General features: G+C 52.5%; 1 protein-coding gene across 1 annotated transcript; it reads left to right on the top strand.

Moving 5' to 3' along the window:
* The first annotated feature begins 1,505 nt into the window (after positions 1 to 1,505).
* Positions 1,506 to 2,663, top strand: GSX1 (GS homeobox 1). Its single transcript, XM_026074340.1, has 2 exons — positions 1,506 to 1,893; positions 2,308 to 2,663. The coding sequence occupies exons 1-2, from the start codon at positions 1,506 to 1,508 to the stop codon at positions 2,661 to 2,663; spliced, it is 744 nt and encodes a 247-aa protein (XP_025930125.1).
* The last annotated feature ends 9,665 nt before the right edge of the window (positions 2,664 to 12,328 follow it).

Genomic DNA, 12,328 nt, shown 5'->3' with positions numbered 1-12,328 from the left:
GCGGGCAGGTTTCTGTAAGGAGAAATCGCCTCACATTTTGACGGTAGTGCTGTCCGTCGACGAGTGCGTTTGTCTTTTCCCCGGATATTAAACAGGATGATCGGGGAAGAAAACGCATACCCGATGAATATTTTTCTCTTATTCGTTAGCATTCCTTATTCACCTACAAAATCAACAAGCTCCGGGGAGCCAAGCGTCGAGACCTCGGAGGCGGACGGTGTGCCCCTACGCAGGGGAAGAGTGAGTGCGCGTTTGCTTAGACGGAAAAGTAGAAACTCGGTTTAGACCCAACGCTAAGTTTTGCAGACCCCTTATGCTAAGAAATACAGACCGCCTTTTTGTTCATGCTAATTCGCATTGTATGGGAGAAATAAGCCATTTCCCTGTCAGTCCCTTTCCCCAAGCCCTCAAATAATTCCCGGCGCCCTGAAGCGCGGCACGGCGTGTCCGGCTGTTTAAGCTGGGTCGGTGCCGGGGACGGGCGAGTCCCGCAGCCCGAGACGCCCCGGCCCCGCTCCCGCCGGGGGCCGGCGCGCACCACGGCACCCGCAGGTGAAGCATAATTGTGTAATTACAGATATTACAGCTACGGCAGAGCAGAGAGGAACCAGGTATACACAGAAACAGACATGCGGAGTAGGCGAAGAGCCTCTCCCCCTATTTGCCCTCACCCGCTGCGCGCTGCATGCGCGGAGCGGTACCTGAGTGCGGACCGACGTTGCACCCGCGCACCCGCGCTGCTCGAGGCGCTCCCATGCAGCCCATGCAGCCACCGCCGGGCTCGGCACAGCCGTCGGAGCCCGGCTCTGCCCGGGGCCTCCGGGGCCCGCCGCTGCCCGGCGGGTGCGGGACTCCCGGCTGCACCGGGGCCAGCGAGCGGCAGGTGCCGGCACGGGGCCGGGGACAAAGACGCGGAGCCGGGGACGGCGCTGGGCGGAAAGCGGGGACGCAGCGCCCTTGCGGCGAGGGCAGAGGGAGAAGCGGCGGGGCCGGGGGCCGGCGCGGCAGGGGCAGCGCGGAGCCGACCTGGTGCCACAGGTGGGAAAGGCGCCGGGGGGCTGCGGGGAAGCCGGAGCCGGCGGRGAGCGCGGCTGCAGCCGGCAAAATAAACAAGGGGGAGCGGGCTGAAAGCTGGCCTGAAAGCGAAGGAGCGCGATAAAGAGAAAGAAAAGAATATTAAATCGCGAGAGAATGAGAAAATAACCCCGCCAAAGGGAGAGGAGGGGAGAGGCCGCCTGCTACGGCGTGGGTGGGGTCGACAAGAATAGGGTACATTATGCAGTTCATTTAGTTAACAAGGGAAATAATGAGGGAGCGTGCGGCGTGAATGCCAAGAGAAGAGGCACAGAAAGCCTATTGAGAGCCCGGCGTCGCTATCACATGGCGAGGGCGCTATTTAAAGCGGGCCGGCGGGCGCCGTTCAGCACCACTCGGGCTGGCCAGCGGCGCGGGCGGCGGCGGTGCGCGTCCCGGCGCGGGCGGGGCGCGGGGCGCTGCGCGGGGCCATGCCGCGCTCCTTCCTGGTGGACTCGCTGGTGCTGCGGGAGGCGGGCGAGAAGAAGGGCGAGGGCAGCCCGCCGCCGCCGCTCTTCCCCTACGCCGTGCACCCCTCGCACCCGCTGCCGGCGCTGCCGGCCGGCGCCTGCCACGCGCGCAAGGCCGGGCTGCTCTGCGTCTGCCCGCTCTGTGTCACCGCCTCCCAGCTGCACCCGCCGCCGCCCGCCATCCCCCTCCTCAAGGCCTCCTTCCCCCCCTTCGGCTCCCAGTACTGCCACTCGCCCCTGGCGCGCCAGCAGCACTCCGTCTCGGCCGTCGGCGTCGGGCACGCCCCGGCGCTCTACCAGGGCGCCTACCCGCTGCCCGACCCCCGGCAGTTCCACTGCATCTCCGTGGGTAAGCCCCGACACGCGTGGGGCGGGAGGGCGAGAGAGCCGTACGCCTTCGGGGTCGGTGCTGCGGGGAGGCGCTGGGTGCCCACGGGTGGCTTTTCCCTCCCCGGGCCCCTTCTAAGGCGCGAGGTGGGTCCCTGCCCTGCGCCCTGCAGCCTCGACGGGACGTCCTGGCGCCTCTCCCCGCCGGGACTGTCACGGCGCCCCCGGGGGGAGCCCGGCGCAGGCGGTGGGAAGCTGGGGAGGAGGTGGCCCCGGGAAGCTCGGGCCCGGCGGCTCCTGCAGGATGCGCGCCCGGCGGGACACGGCGGATGCCGGGACGGCGGCCCCGCAAAGCGGTCGGGGGGCGGCAGCGAGAAGCCGGGCGGGTGTCACAGGCCGTGGTCCGGCCGGTCCTGACCGTGGCTCCGCTCCGCAGACAGCACGTCCAGCCAGCTGCCGAGCAGCAAGCGGATGCGCACCGCCTTCACCAGCACGCAGCTCCTGGAGCTGGAGAGGGAGTTCGCCTCCAACATGTACCTCTCCCGGCTGCGGCGAATCGAGATCGCCACCTACCTGAACCTCTCCGAGAAGCAGGTGAAGATCTGGTTCCAGAACCGCCGGGTCAAGCACAAGAAAGAAGGCAAAAGCAGCTCCCACCGAGGCGGGGGCCCTGGCCACAGCTGCAAATGCTCGTCCCTTTCCACCACCAAGTGCTCGGAGGACGACGAGGACTTGCGCATGTCTCCATCCTCCTCAGGGAAGGACGACAGAGGCCTCGCAGTCACCCCCTAGCCCCTGCACGCCAGACACCGGCTCCCCAGGGACTGTGCGAGAGCAGGACGGGGAGTCCTGCCTGCTCAAGTGCCGACATGCAGTGGAAGGATTTTATACCGTTTTGCATAATCTGTGTAATTTACAAAGGACTTTCTCGCCTTTCTAGGTCCCCGGCCACGAGGGCCGGTGTCCGTGAGCCCTGTTGTAAATAAACTGCTCCCTAGGACCCAGGCGTTCCCCAGTAGTGCTTGCTGTCTCACTTGTCTCCCCGCAGGCACAGCCCGTCGCGCCCCGGGAAGCGCCCTGGCCAGGGAGGGCTCACGCAGCCTCCCCCACGGACAGAGACGGGCGCGGATGCTGCGCGGCGGCGGGCGGTGCGGGCCGCGGCTGGAGGGCTGCTGTCCCGGGACTCCGTCCGGTAACTCGGAGGAGGGCGAAAGCGGGTGGGTGGGGAGGGTGGGGGGCTGTTTGAGTTATCATCATTAATTTCTTTTTCCTCCCCAAATGTTCTCGATTTTGTTTTGACTTCGGCGCTTGCGGGCGCACGGCTATGGTTGTATCGTTCCGTCCCCGTTCCGCCCCCCCCTTCCCCGCGGGAGATATTTATTTATTTATTTATGTGGAAAAAAAATGACGATGGCGATGATAATAATGATGATGATGATAATAAAGTCTCCTTGGTGGTTTATTTCCTCCCTTCACGTAGAAAGCACCCTCTCGGTGTCCACAGGCGTAAGCCGGGCGCGGGCAGCGGGGCTCGGCTCGCCCCCCGGAGCACCTTCTCTGTCCGCCCCCGACGGGCGCCTCTCCGCCGCAACCCGGGACCGGACCGCCCGCAGCCGCCCGGACGCCTGGCGGAGCCCGCCCCGGCGGGGCGCAGCGACGGGCGCTGACCGCGGGGGCTCTCCATTGCTCCGGCCCCTTTTGAAGGTATGCGGTGCGGTGACCCCCTGCCCGGCGCCCCGCAGGCTCGTTGGGAGTCCCGGCCCCACCTGCTGCAAAGCGCCGGGTCCGGATCAATCCTCGCTCGGCTGAATACCTTTGGCTCCCCTTCCCGCCTCCCCTTGCCATTCCTAAGTCTGCAGGAGAGAGAGACAACATTTATACACATCGGTATGTATGGCTATAGATGAACATAAACACCCCGGCCCCGGGCACCCGGCACTCCCCGGGTAGCCGTCCGCACCGCGCAGCCCCGGCCGCCGGGCCCTCCTCGGGCACCCGTCGCCCCGGGGCCCGGCTCCTGCCTGCGGGCAGCGCTGGGGCACGGCGCTGGGGCTCGCTGGGGCGGCAGCAAGCCCGCCGGGCTGCGTTGTGCCGCCTCGCTTCACCGGAGCAGCCCCCCGGCGCTTTGCGGCGGCGGCACTTTGCAGTCGAGGAAGCGGATGACCCGTTTTCACGAACGGCTTCCCGCACCTGCCCGGCGGGGAAACCCCGCGGAAAAGCAGCCCTAAGCTCCCCCGCCTCCACCTCGCCAGACCTCGGCGCCCCGTGCCCACCGGGGCTGCAAACGGCCCTGTGCGCACACGCGGGGACGGCGCCGGAGCCGCAGCCGCGGGACTGCGCGGGAGCGGCGGCGCCGTCAGCCGCGGCGCCGTCAGCGCTCGGCCCCGGAGCCGGGGCTGGGCCTCTCTCTGCCCACGGCTGCAGGGTCGTGCCGCACGCCCCGCGGTGCGGGGCCACCGGGGTGCCCGTGCCGCCGCCGAGGTTGAGCACAGCGCGGGGATCCGMTCCGTTTCCGAGGGTGAAAGCCCTTTCTGCAGACCCGGCGGGGAGCAGCGCTGTGGGAAGCCTCGCTCCCCTACGCGCTGCCCCGGGATGTGCTTTCTCTCTGTACCTCCTTGAAAATCCCCGCGGAAAGGGTCCACGCAGCCTTGCGCAAGGACTGAGCTCAGTGTGGGGAGCTGTGGATTTGGGGTCCCCAGGCAACGAGGGTGGAGAAGGGACGAATTTGTTCAAGGCAGAGCTCTGTCGCTGGCAAAAYTGCCACTGCCTGGATGGCCTCAAGTCCTGTTCATAAAACATGTGCATTGCACCATGCTCCTCACAGCTCCCCGCAGCTCCATGAGTGGTAGCAGGGCTGGGAGACTCATGGACTCTGGTGGCTCTATCCCACAGGCAAGCAGGGGACTGTGGACCTCCTTGGCCACCCTGGGTGGGTGGGAGGGGTGGGGGACTCTGGGAACAGAGGCTGAGACGGTGCTGGGCCCTGACACGGGACAGTGCAGGACAGGCACAGGACAGCACCTGGGTCCTGACATCGCCCACCTGCTACCGAAGAGGGTCACAGAACTGCTGCCCTGTTGTGACTATCCTGACATGCATTCGCTTCTGTCTGTATGTACTAAGGATGGTGAGGGCTTGATGAGATGAAACGAGTGCCATGGTATCATATTTGGGGCATGCGGGCAAAATGCTTGAGCCCCTCCACTCCTTGGGGGGCCTTGCCTTCTCCCACTGCCTCCCTGCTTGTCCCGGCCTCCAGCTTCTCCTTCCTGCTGGCTCACAGCATCGCTGGGCTGAGACAGGACAGCTGTGCAGCCTGGTGGTAAGGATGCTCAGTGGCCAGGGGCGTGCTGGTTCCCTCTCCCAGAGGTGTTTATACACATTCAGTGGATGAGGGATGAAATTTCTCCAGGGAGTAGGGACAAGAGCCTGAACTTGCTACAGTCAGCCAGACTCACACTGTGCTTGGCCCCATGTGGTTCCCTGTGGACCTTCCCTCTGTGGCCCAGTTTCAGCAGAACAGAGCTCTCCAAGTACGCTACAGCTAATTGACTTGACAGGGCCCTGCAGCCTTTCCTGTCCTGGCTTCCTCTCCTGCCTGATTTACTGGACTTGTTTTGAAAAGTCATTGCAAAATAGAGACACAGAAACAGCCCAACCTGGCATTAGCAAGGGGCCTGGCATCCTATTAAACGGGGGGGGTGGCATTGAAGTCAACATGCACCCAGAGCGTGTAATTGCTACTGGTGCCTTTTGTGTGGCATAGATCTGAGCCAGCTGGCTGGTGGTGGGATGTGAAGAACACCAGTGATGGACTTTTTAGTGCCATTATTGATGTGCTATTGTGCTGGTTGTGTCGAAATTCTCAATACCCTTGTCAGCCAGCACTTGCCCAACATCATCCTGGTCTTTCATGGCACGAGCACTGATATAAAAAAAAAAAATCTGTCTCTCACACTCTTGTTCTGGGGCTGGCTGGAGGGAGCGGGGGGCAGTTTTTCTCCCTTGTGGTAAGGATTATGGGACAACGGCACCCAGCTAGCTCTTTGTTCACTGTGAAACCCRGGCAGGAGCACGCACAGGACCTGCAGGATGGGGACTGGAGCTACAGGGCTCCTTCTGGGGAGCAGCTAGGAGACATGCTGGCTCTACAGATTCAGGTTCACGAGTGCATCCTCCCTGCAGGCACAGCAGCCACAGGCTACAAGGTGCATCTGCAGTGGCAACGTCCTGGTGGGTACACATGTTCTGGAGAGCGGGTGTACACATGTGCCTGTGTCCTTTATGGACTGAGTTTGCCTGGCACAACCTAATCCTCAGCCCTAAAAGACACTTCACATATGTAAAGTATCAAAGAGAATTCCTCAGTATGGCACAATTTTGTAGTAGTACAGCAGTAGAGTATCTCAATGGATGCCCCCAAGAAGACAGCATTAATATTCTCTGATGCAGGCTGGCCTCTGCTGCAGACCCCATGTACCTTGCAAAGTCCACAGGGGCTCTCAGTGCACTCGACAGTCATTATGCCACATCCACATGCAGAGATAATCCCTCCTTAGTTGGGCATTTTTCTAATTTAGTGAGAAATCATTACAGCGAATGCTCAGAGTGTCGTTTTCAAGGACACTGGGGTTGGGAAAATTAAAGTCATTTTGCTGTGGGAAGAGCATGGGCACCTCTGCTAAAGTGAATGTCATAACATGCCAATTTTCAACTTTCTATCTCTAGCCATTTTGATGTCAGGTTTTCAAAAGTTACTTAAGCATTTTAGCATCTAAAATGCCTAGTTTCTCCTGGTTGCAATGGGAACTGCATCTGCAAATGTATAAAAAAAAAAAAAAAAAAAGAAAAGAAAAGCAAGCTCTGATATTTTCCAGCATATACTTTTCTACCATATTTCTATCTAGAGTAAGTTGAATTATTTCTGCCATAACATACTGAAAAGAGATTCTTCAGATGCTATGGAGGCTTTACAGATTGTGTTCCAGAGGGAAGGTGGATACACTGGCAATGGAGAGAAAACAGAGGAAGCTACTGCTGTTCAGGGCTCCCCTTTCCATTAGCATGTGGGTGTCCCACACCCCACCCCATTGTGTATGCAGCCATTCTCCCTTCTTCAGTCCAGGCACAAAACGTGGAAGTGCAAAATGCTGAGCGTCTGGAAAAAAAAGGGCTTGGACTGACGAACCATTGCAACAGTGGATACCTGTGTACTTAGAGCAGCTGGGGGGGAAAGTTTGAAACATCAGTTTGCATTATTTGGCTTTTATATTTATGTGACTTTTATGTTTATCTTTAGACCTCACTTCATTCCACAGAGAGGCTGTGTCAGATAGATTTACAGTTGAAAGCATGTATTCATATCTGCAAATATCTACAAAACTAATATTATTAACCCAGGAATTTCATAATTTAGTTTATCTGTAGTTAACACACCATCTTAACTCCGAACTGGTCCCATGTTTCTGAATTAGTGTTTAGAGTAAACTGATTGTCCCTGCTTTGTAACAGCATTATGTCAGGTGTAGCTGGGCTTTTCTTTTACTTTTGTTTATTTGGAATTAATCTTACCTATGAATGTCCTGGGATAGTAAGGCTTTATTTTTATCCTGTAAGTCACTAGCATAGACTATGACATTTGATTCTGTAATGACAATATTATTTTGTCTGTGAATATTATTACTTTAGAATATATGTGGGTGTTAATTAAATACCCTAAGTAAAATGTTGTACGATATTTCTAATGATTTTAAGATATATATATCAGCACTAGCTAGCTCTTAATCATATTAATTTTGAAAGTATTTTTGCTATAAACACAAAGTACTCTTAATTATGCAAGATCAGGAAATCTCCTAGGATACTGACAGTGATGATGACAGCAAATGGCTGTAACTGTTGCTTAATGTGGCTGTAGCTAAATTAGGACTGACTGGGTTGTGCTGGACAGCCAACTACCTTATAAATACTCTACTATATACTCTACTTACTATATACTACATACTCTATATATATTTTAGGAGGCTCTGAAGTGCTTTCATTCACACCAAATCAAAATTAAAAGAAGAAGTAGCAATGATCATTTAAAGGAAGAAGAAACCCTTCATTCATAAGTGCAATTGAATTTTATGTGATTCACTGTCTCCTTGCTTAATGCTTTATGTGACTGGCGTGGCTCCAGAACTGGCATCCTCACAGGGAGGTAGATGGAGATGTCCTACCTGGAAGACTTCAGGAAGCTCCACTGGAGTTTTATTGGTAGTTTATGCTTTACTGCAATCATTGGATTTGGCATAAATGTTTGTGAGTGTTTGGGTGTGGAGCTAAATTCAAATCAGGAAGTGAAACATCTTAAAATCACAGAGTTCACCAAAGTTTCAGCATCACATTTGTTGTGTGACTAAAAGGTCTCTTGGTTTTGTTTTCATGTTAGTTCCTAGGAATAGTAACTACATATTTATCAAAGACACTCAACTGACAATTCAGACTTGGGGCTCAGCTCCACACAAATCTGCATCAAAATCCCAAGAGTTACGAAATAAGATCAACTGAATTGCTGCATTTAAGTYAGCAGGCATACCCTATTGTTTGCAGAATCAGAGCTCCCACATTGACTTAAATCTAAATAACAAACCCACTTTAGTGGCTCCTATTTCAAATTAAGAATGATTTCCACTGAAACATGATCTGAAGGAACTACTTCAGGTTCATTTCACACCCTCTGCTATTTTTGTACATAGTGAGCAGTCCTTGCACAGGGAATACTGCCCACAGTCACGCTGAAAGTGCAGTTCAAAGCAATACATAAGCAGGGACCCATGTCAGCTTCTGGGGCCATGTGGGCACTTGGCGGAAGCTCCTGCAGAGCTGCAGCTGTGTCCATGTGCCGCAACCACCAGTGGAAAGCACAGGGGCTTTATCTTCCCCTGGACCCACCTGGTGGGGCTGGCACCCTGAACAGCAGTGAGATGGGGCCCTTGCTTCCCCTCCTGTCTTTGAAAAACTCCCCTGTAAAAAATGGCAATGCTGTATCATGAAGCGTGATGTGCTGCTGAACACTTTCCTTGGGGTATCGCTGCCACCCTGACCAACAGGATGGGAAGGGACATGGCACATCCTTGAGCCCATGATGATAGGTGAGATCCCACTATTGATTTCCAGAGGCTTTGGGTGAAGCACAGGAAAAACACTGTACATCTGTATCATTTGTCTGCAGACAGCTGAGTTTTTGGAACAGTACCATGTGAATGTAGGAAAACATTTTTTGGATAGAGCTCTATGGCTGCTGTGAGGAACAAAAAGCGCAGTTTTGTAACTGCTAGAAACATCGCTGCTCATTACTACCTGGATACCTTCAGCACAAAAGAATACCATTTTTTAAAATCTCAAATCTCTTTTTTAATGCTTATTGATGCTTAAATTCATCTAAACACACATGTAAATCTGCATGTCAGCTTCACCAAGAAACACAGCAACAGCTTCACTTAACCAACTATTCTATATTTTAAGTATGGGTCTAAACCCATTTTCAAATTCAAACTCACTTTGTATCCAAACTGTATGGACTCATAGCACAGGTTTTGGCCAAGCTCCAGGGCACAGTGAGGGAGAAGCTCTGAACTTGCTCTGTTCTTAACCAAGGACTGGATTATGTGTCCACCTGCCATGTGGATGGGATGGCTCAAATCTGGCTTTGCCAAATGAAGGAGTATCAGCCATCAGATACCTTGCAAGCCTTTATAGCAACATCAAGTGGCCAGCATCAAGCAGCAAAATCAGACTAGGACCTTTGGAGGCCAATGGTGTGTACAGCAAGGCTGTGTAGTAACAGCTTCTCAAGTGCAGGCATCCCAGGGCTGTCCACCTGAAAGCATGGGGCAAGGAAAAAACAAAGCTTCAGCCCACTCTATATCTGTGACCCTTTGTGCTGCATAGACTTAGCCAACCTTTTCAGGACACCTCCATGATAGTTTACCATTCCACTACGACTTTCTCAAACTTTCCTTTTTCCTTTTTACATTTTCTATTGTACCTGTCTCCAGGAAGAGACGCATAGAAAAGAGTAGACTTTCCTCACATATTTATGATCAGGTCTTTAAAAAGCAAATTGGAAAAACATATCAGAAGAATCAGAGTAGACACAAAATATGTCTTGGAGACAGTCCCTAGATCTGACATGTACCTATTATCTTCCTCATCTTCCCTATTATTAAAAAAATAAATCAGATACAGACTAGGAATACATTATCTTAGGCACTGTGCAGCCATACGGTAAGTGGTTCACATGCTTAAACATAGGTGTCTACTGCTTGCTGCTGGCCTTCAGCTGCTGCTCTAGAAAGGCACAGGTCTGTTGTAGGTAGATCCTTTCTACCAGCCTGATGAGGATATCTTTGACACCTTATAGCATCTGAAATAGTACCAGACATATGTTTAGGCACCTGAAATGCTCTTACGGTTCTTGACTGGAGAGTTTACACCTGAATATAAGGGGGAACAGACAGACACAGTGAGTGTACAGAGAGAGTAGTAATGACTGCAGGTGCTAATGTGTTTGGATTTAGTTTGATTATAAGAGTTTTAAAATACCTGGGGTGAAGAACTGTGTGCCCATACCTGACTGATCCTGGCCTGGGAAGGCTACAAAACTGCATCATGTCCTGGACCACACTTATTTCCTTTAAGAAAGCTGCTTCCAGTCAATGACAAAGAATATCCAATGATACATATAGACTTGCAATATATGTGTATGGGTGTTTGGGTGGTTTGCAGTGAACAAGGCAAAGCAGAAAAATTAGTCAGATTTTATCTTGTATATTAGTGTGTTGCTTTTTTTAAATCATATTTGTTTTGCAGTTACCATGATATAAACCCAGAGGAAATCCATTGAAATCAATAACTGAGGAGGAAAACGTCTCTACAAATCAGATGGTGTAAAGGAGGTACATTGATCGAATTAGGCAGAGAATCTATTAACTTAAGAGTGACAAAAAATACATACCTGAGAGCTGTACCCTCTCTGACCTTTGCACTAATAAATACAAGATCCTTTTGGAACAGCATTAATTGACATTTTAAATTTTATTTTATTTAACTGATATTTTTATTTGTGCCCACATCATGATGATTGTGCAGAGGAAGGTGGTGTGTCAGAAGTTTTCCTAGTCTGTACTGGATCCTAATAGGAATGACAACGGGGGTAGTGAGAATGCAGCAGATGGTAGGCATGTGTCTCATCTATGGAGTGTCCCAGACCTGTTCCAAGGTTGTACTGGAACAGTTTAACTTTGTCATTTTCCTGACTTGTGTCAGCCTCACTCCACGCTCACAAAAGGCTGTCTTGCTTGAAGGGGGACACAGCATACAATCTAAGTGTGCTACTTCTCTACAGACAAATATTCAGATTTGATTCTGTGCTAATGTTTGCAGGTGTTCAATTCTCATATGTTCAAAGAACCCAAAAGACTCATTATGGATGTTTCATATGCAAGAATAAAGTTGAATTTTCAGTGAAGAACTGAAATTGTTAATAAATAACGATGTGCAGCATATGAAGAGGATAGATATCTCACTAGATGGATATTTCACTCTTGTTGTTTGCCACTGATTTTTACTTGTTTAGCTCATCAGCTAAAGCAACAAGGTTATGAATTGGTTTTGGAACAGCTGGATTCAAGTTGTGATCCATGTCTTTTTTGTCTTTTATAACTCTATTAATCATTCCTTTTTTTTTTCTTTGTTTAGTATATAATGTGATATTTTGACTATGCAGTCCTTGTGTCCTGTATTAGCTATAATTCTCCATCCCCAGGGCACCTCTTCAGGCTTCCAACTCCCCTCATGCTGACTGGTGACATTCCCACCAGTGTGGCTGACCCAAATTCCAGCTCTGTGGTCCCAGATACGCTCTCAGCCGTTTTCTCCCAACATTCACATCTCGTYCCCACCTTCTGCTCTTTTTCCTGGGACCACCCTCCCAGACACCTTCTTGGGCTCTGTTATTCTCTCAGCCCTGCCTGCACAGCTCCTGTTGAAGACAACACTCAGGCTGCCAGCAGTGATGAATAAGCAGAGGTTTGATCCAGTCAGGTGACCCACACCAATTAGCACCATCTGATATTCCAGTGTGTCACTAGCCACTGTGCTGGTTCACTGCGTACAGAGGCCTGACGCAGTTCTCCCTTATGCACCCCTCAGACCAATTAGCTCCTTCCAGCCAGCACTTGCCATTCGCCTTCACCCCTTTACTCTATCCACTTCCATCCTGCAGAGGCAAGATCTGGTTCTTCTACAGTTCTGCCAGCTCACACAGCCCAGATGACTCTCCACTATGATTACTCGCTCTTCTGACAGCCTATCTTTTCTCACTTCTCCATGTCTTTTTATTTTTCTTTCCTGTGTTCCAGCCAATTACCTGATTAAAATTAAGCACACACTTAAATATTCTGCCAGAATGA

Source organism: Apteryx rowi, unplaced genomic scaffold, assembly GCF_003343035.1.
Source record: "Apteryx rowi isolate R43461 unplaced genomic scaffold, aptRow1 scaffold_386, whole genome shotgun sequence".
Taxonomy (NCBI): domain Eukaryota; kingdom Metazoa; phylum Chordata; class Aves; order Apterygiformes; family Apterygidae; genus Apteryx; species Apteryx rowi.
This window is presented reverse-complemented; position numbering and strand designations above follow the sequence as displayed.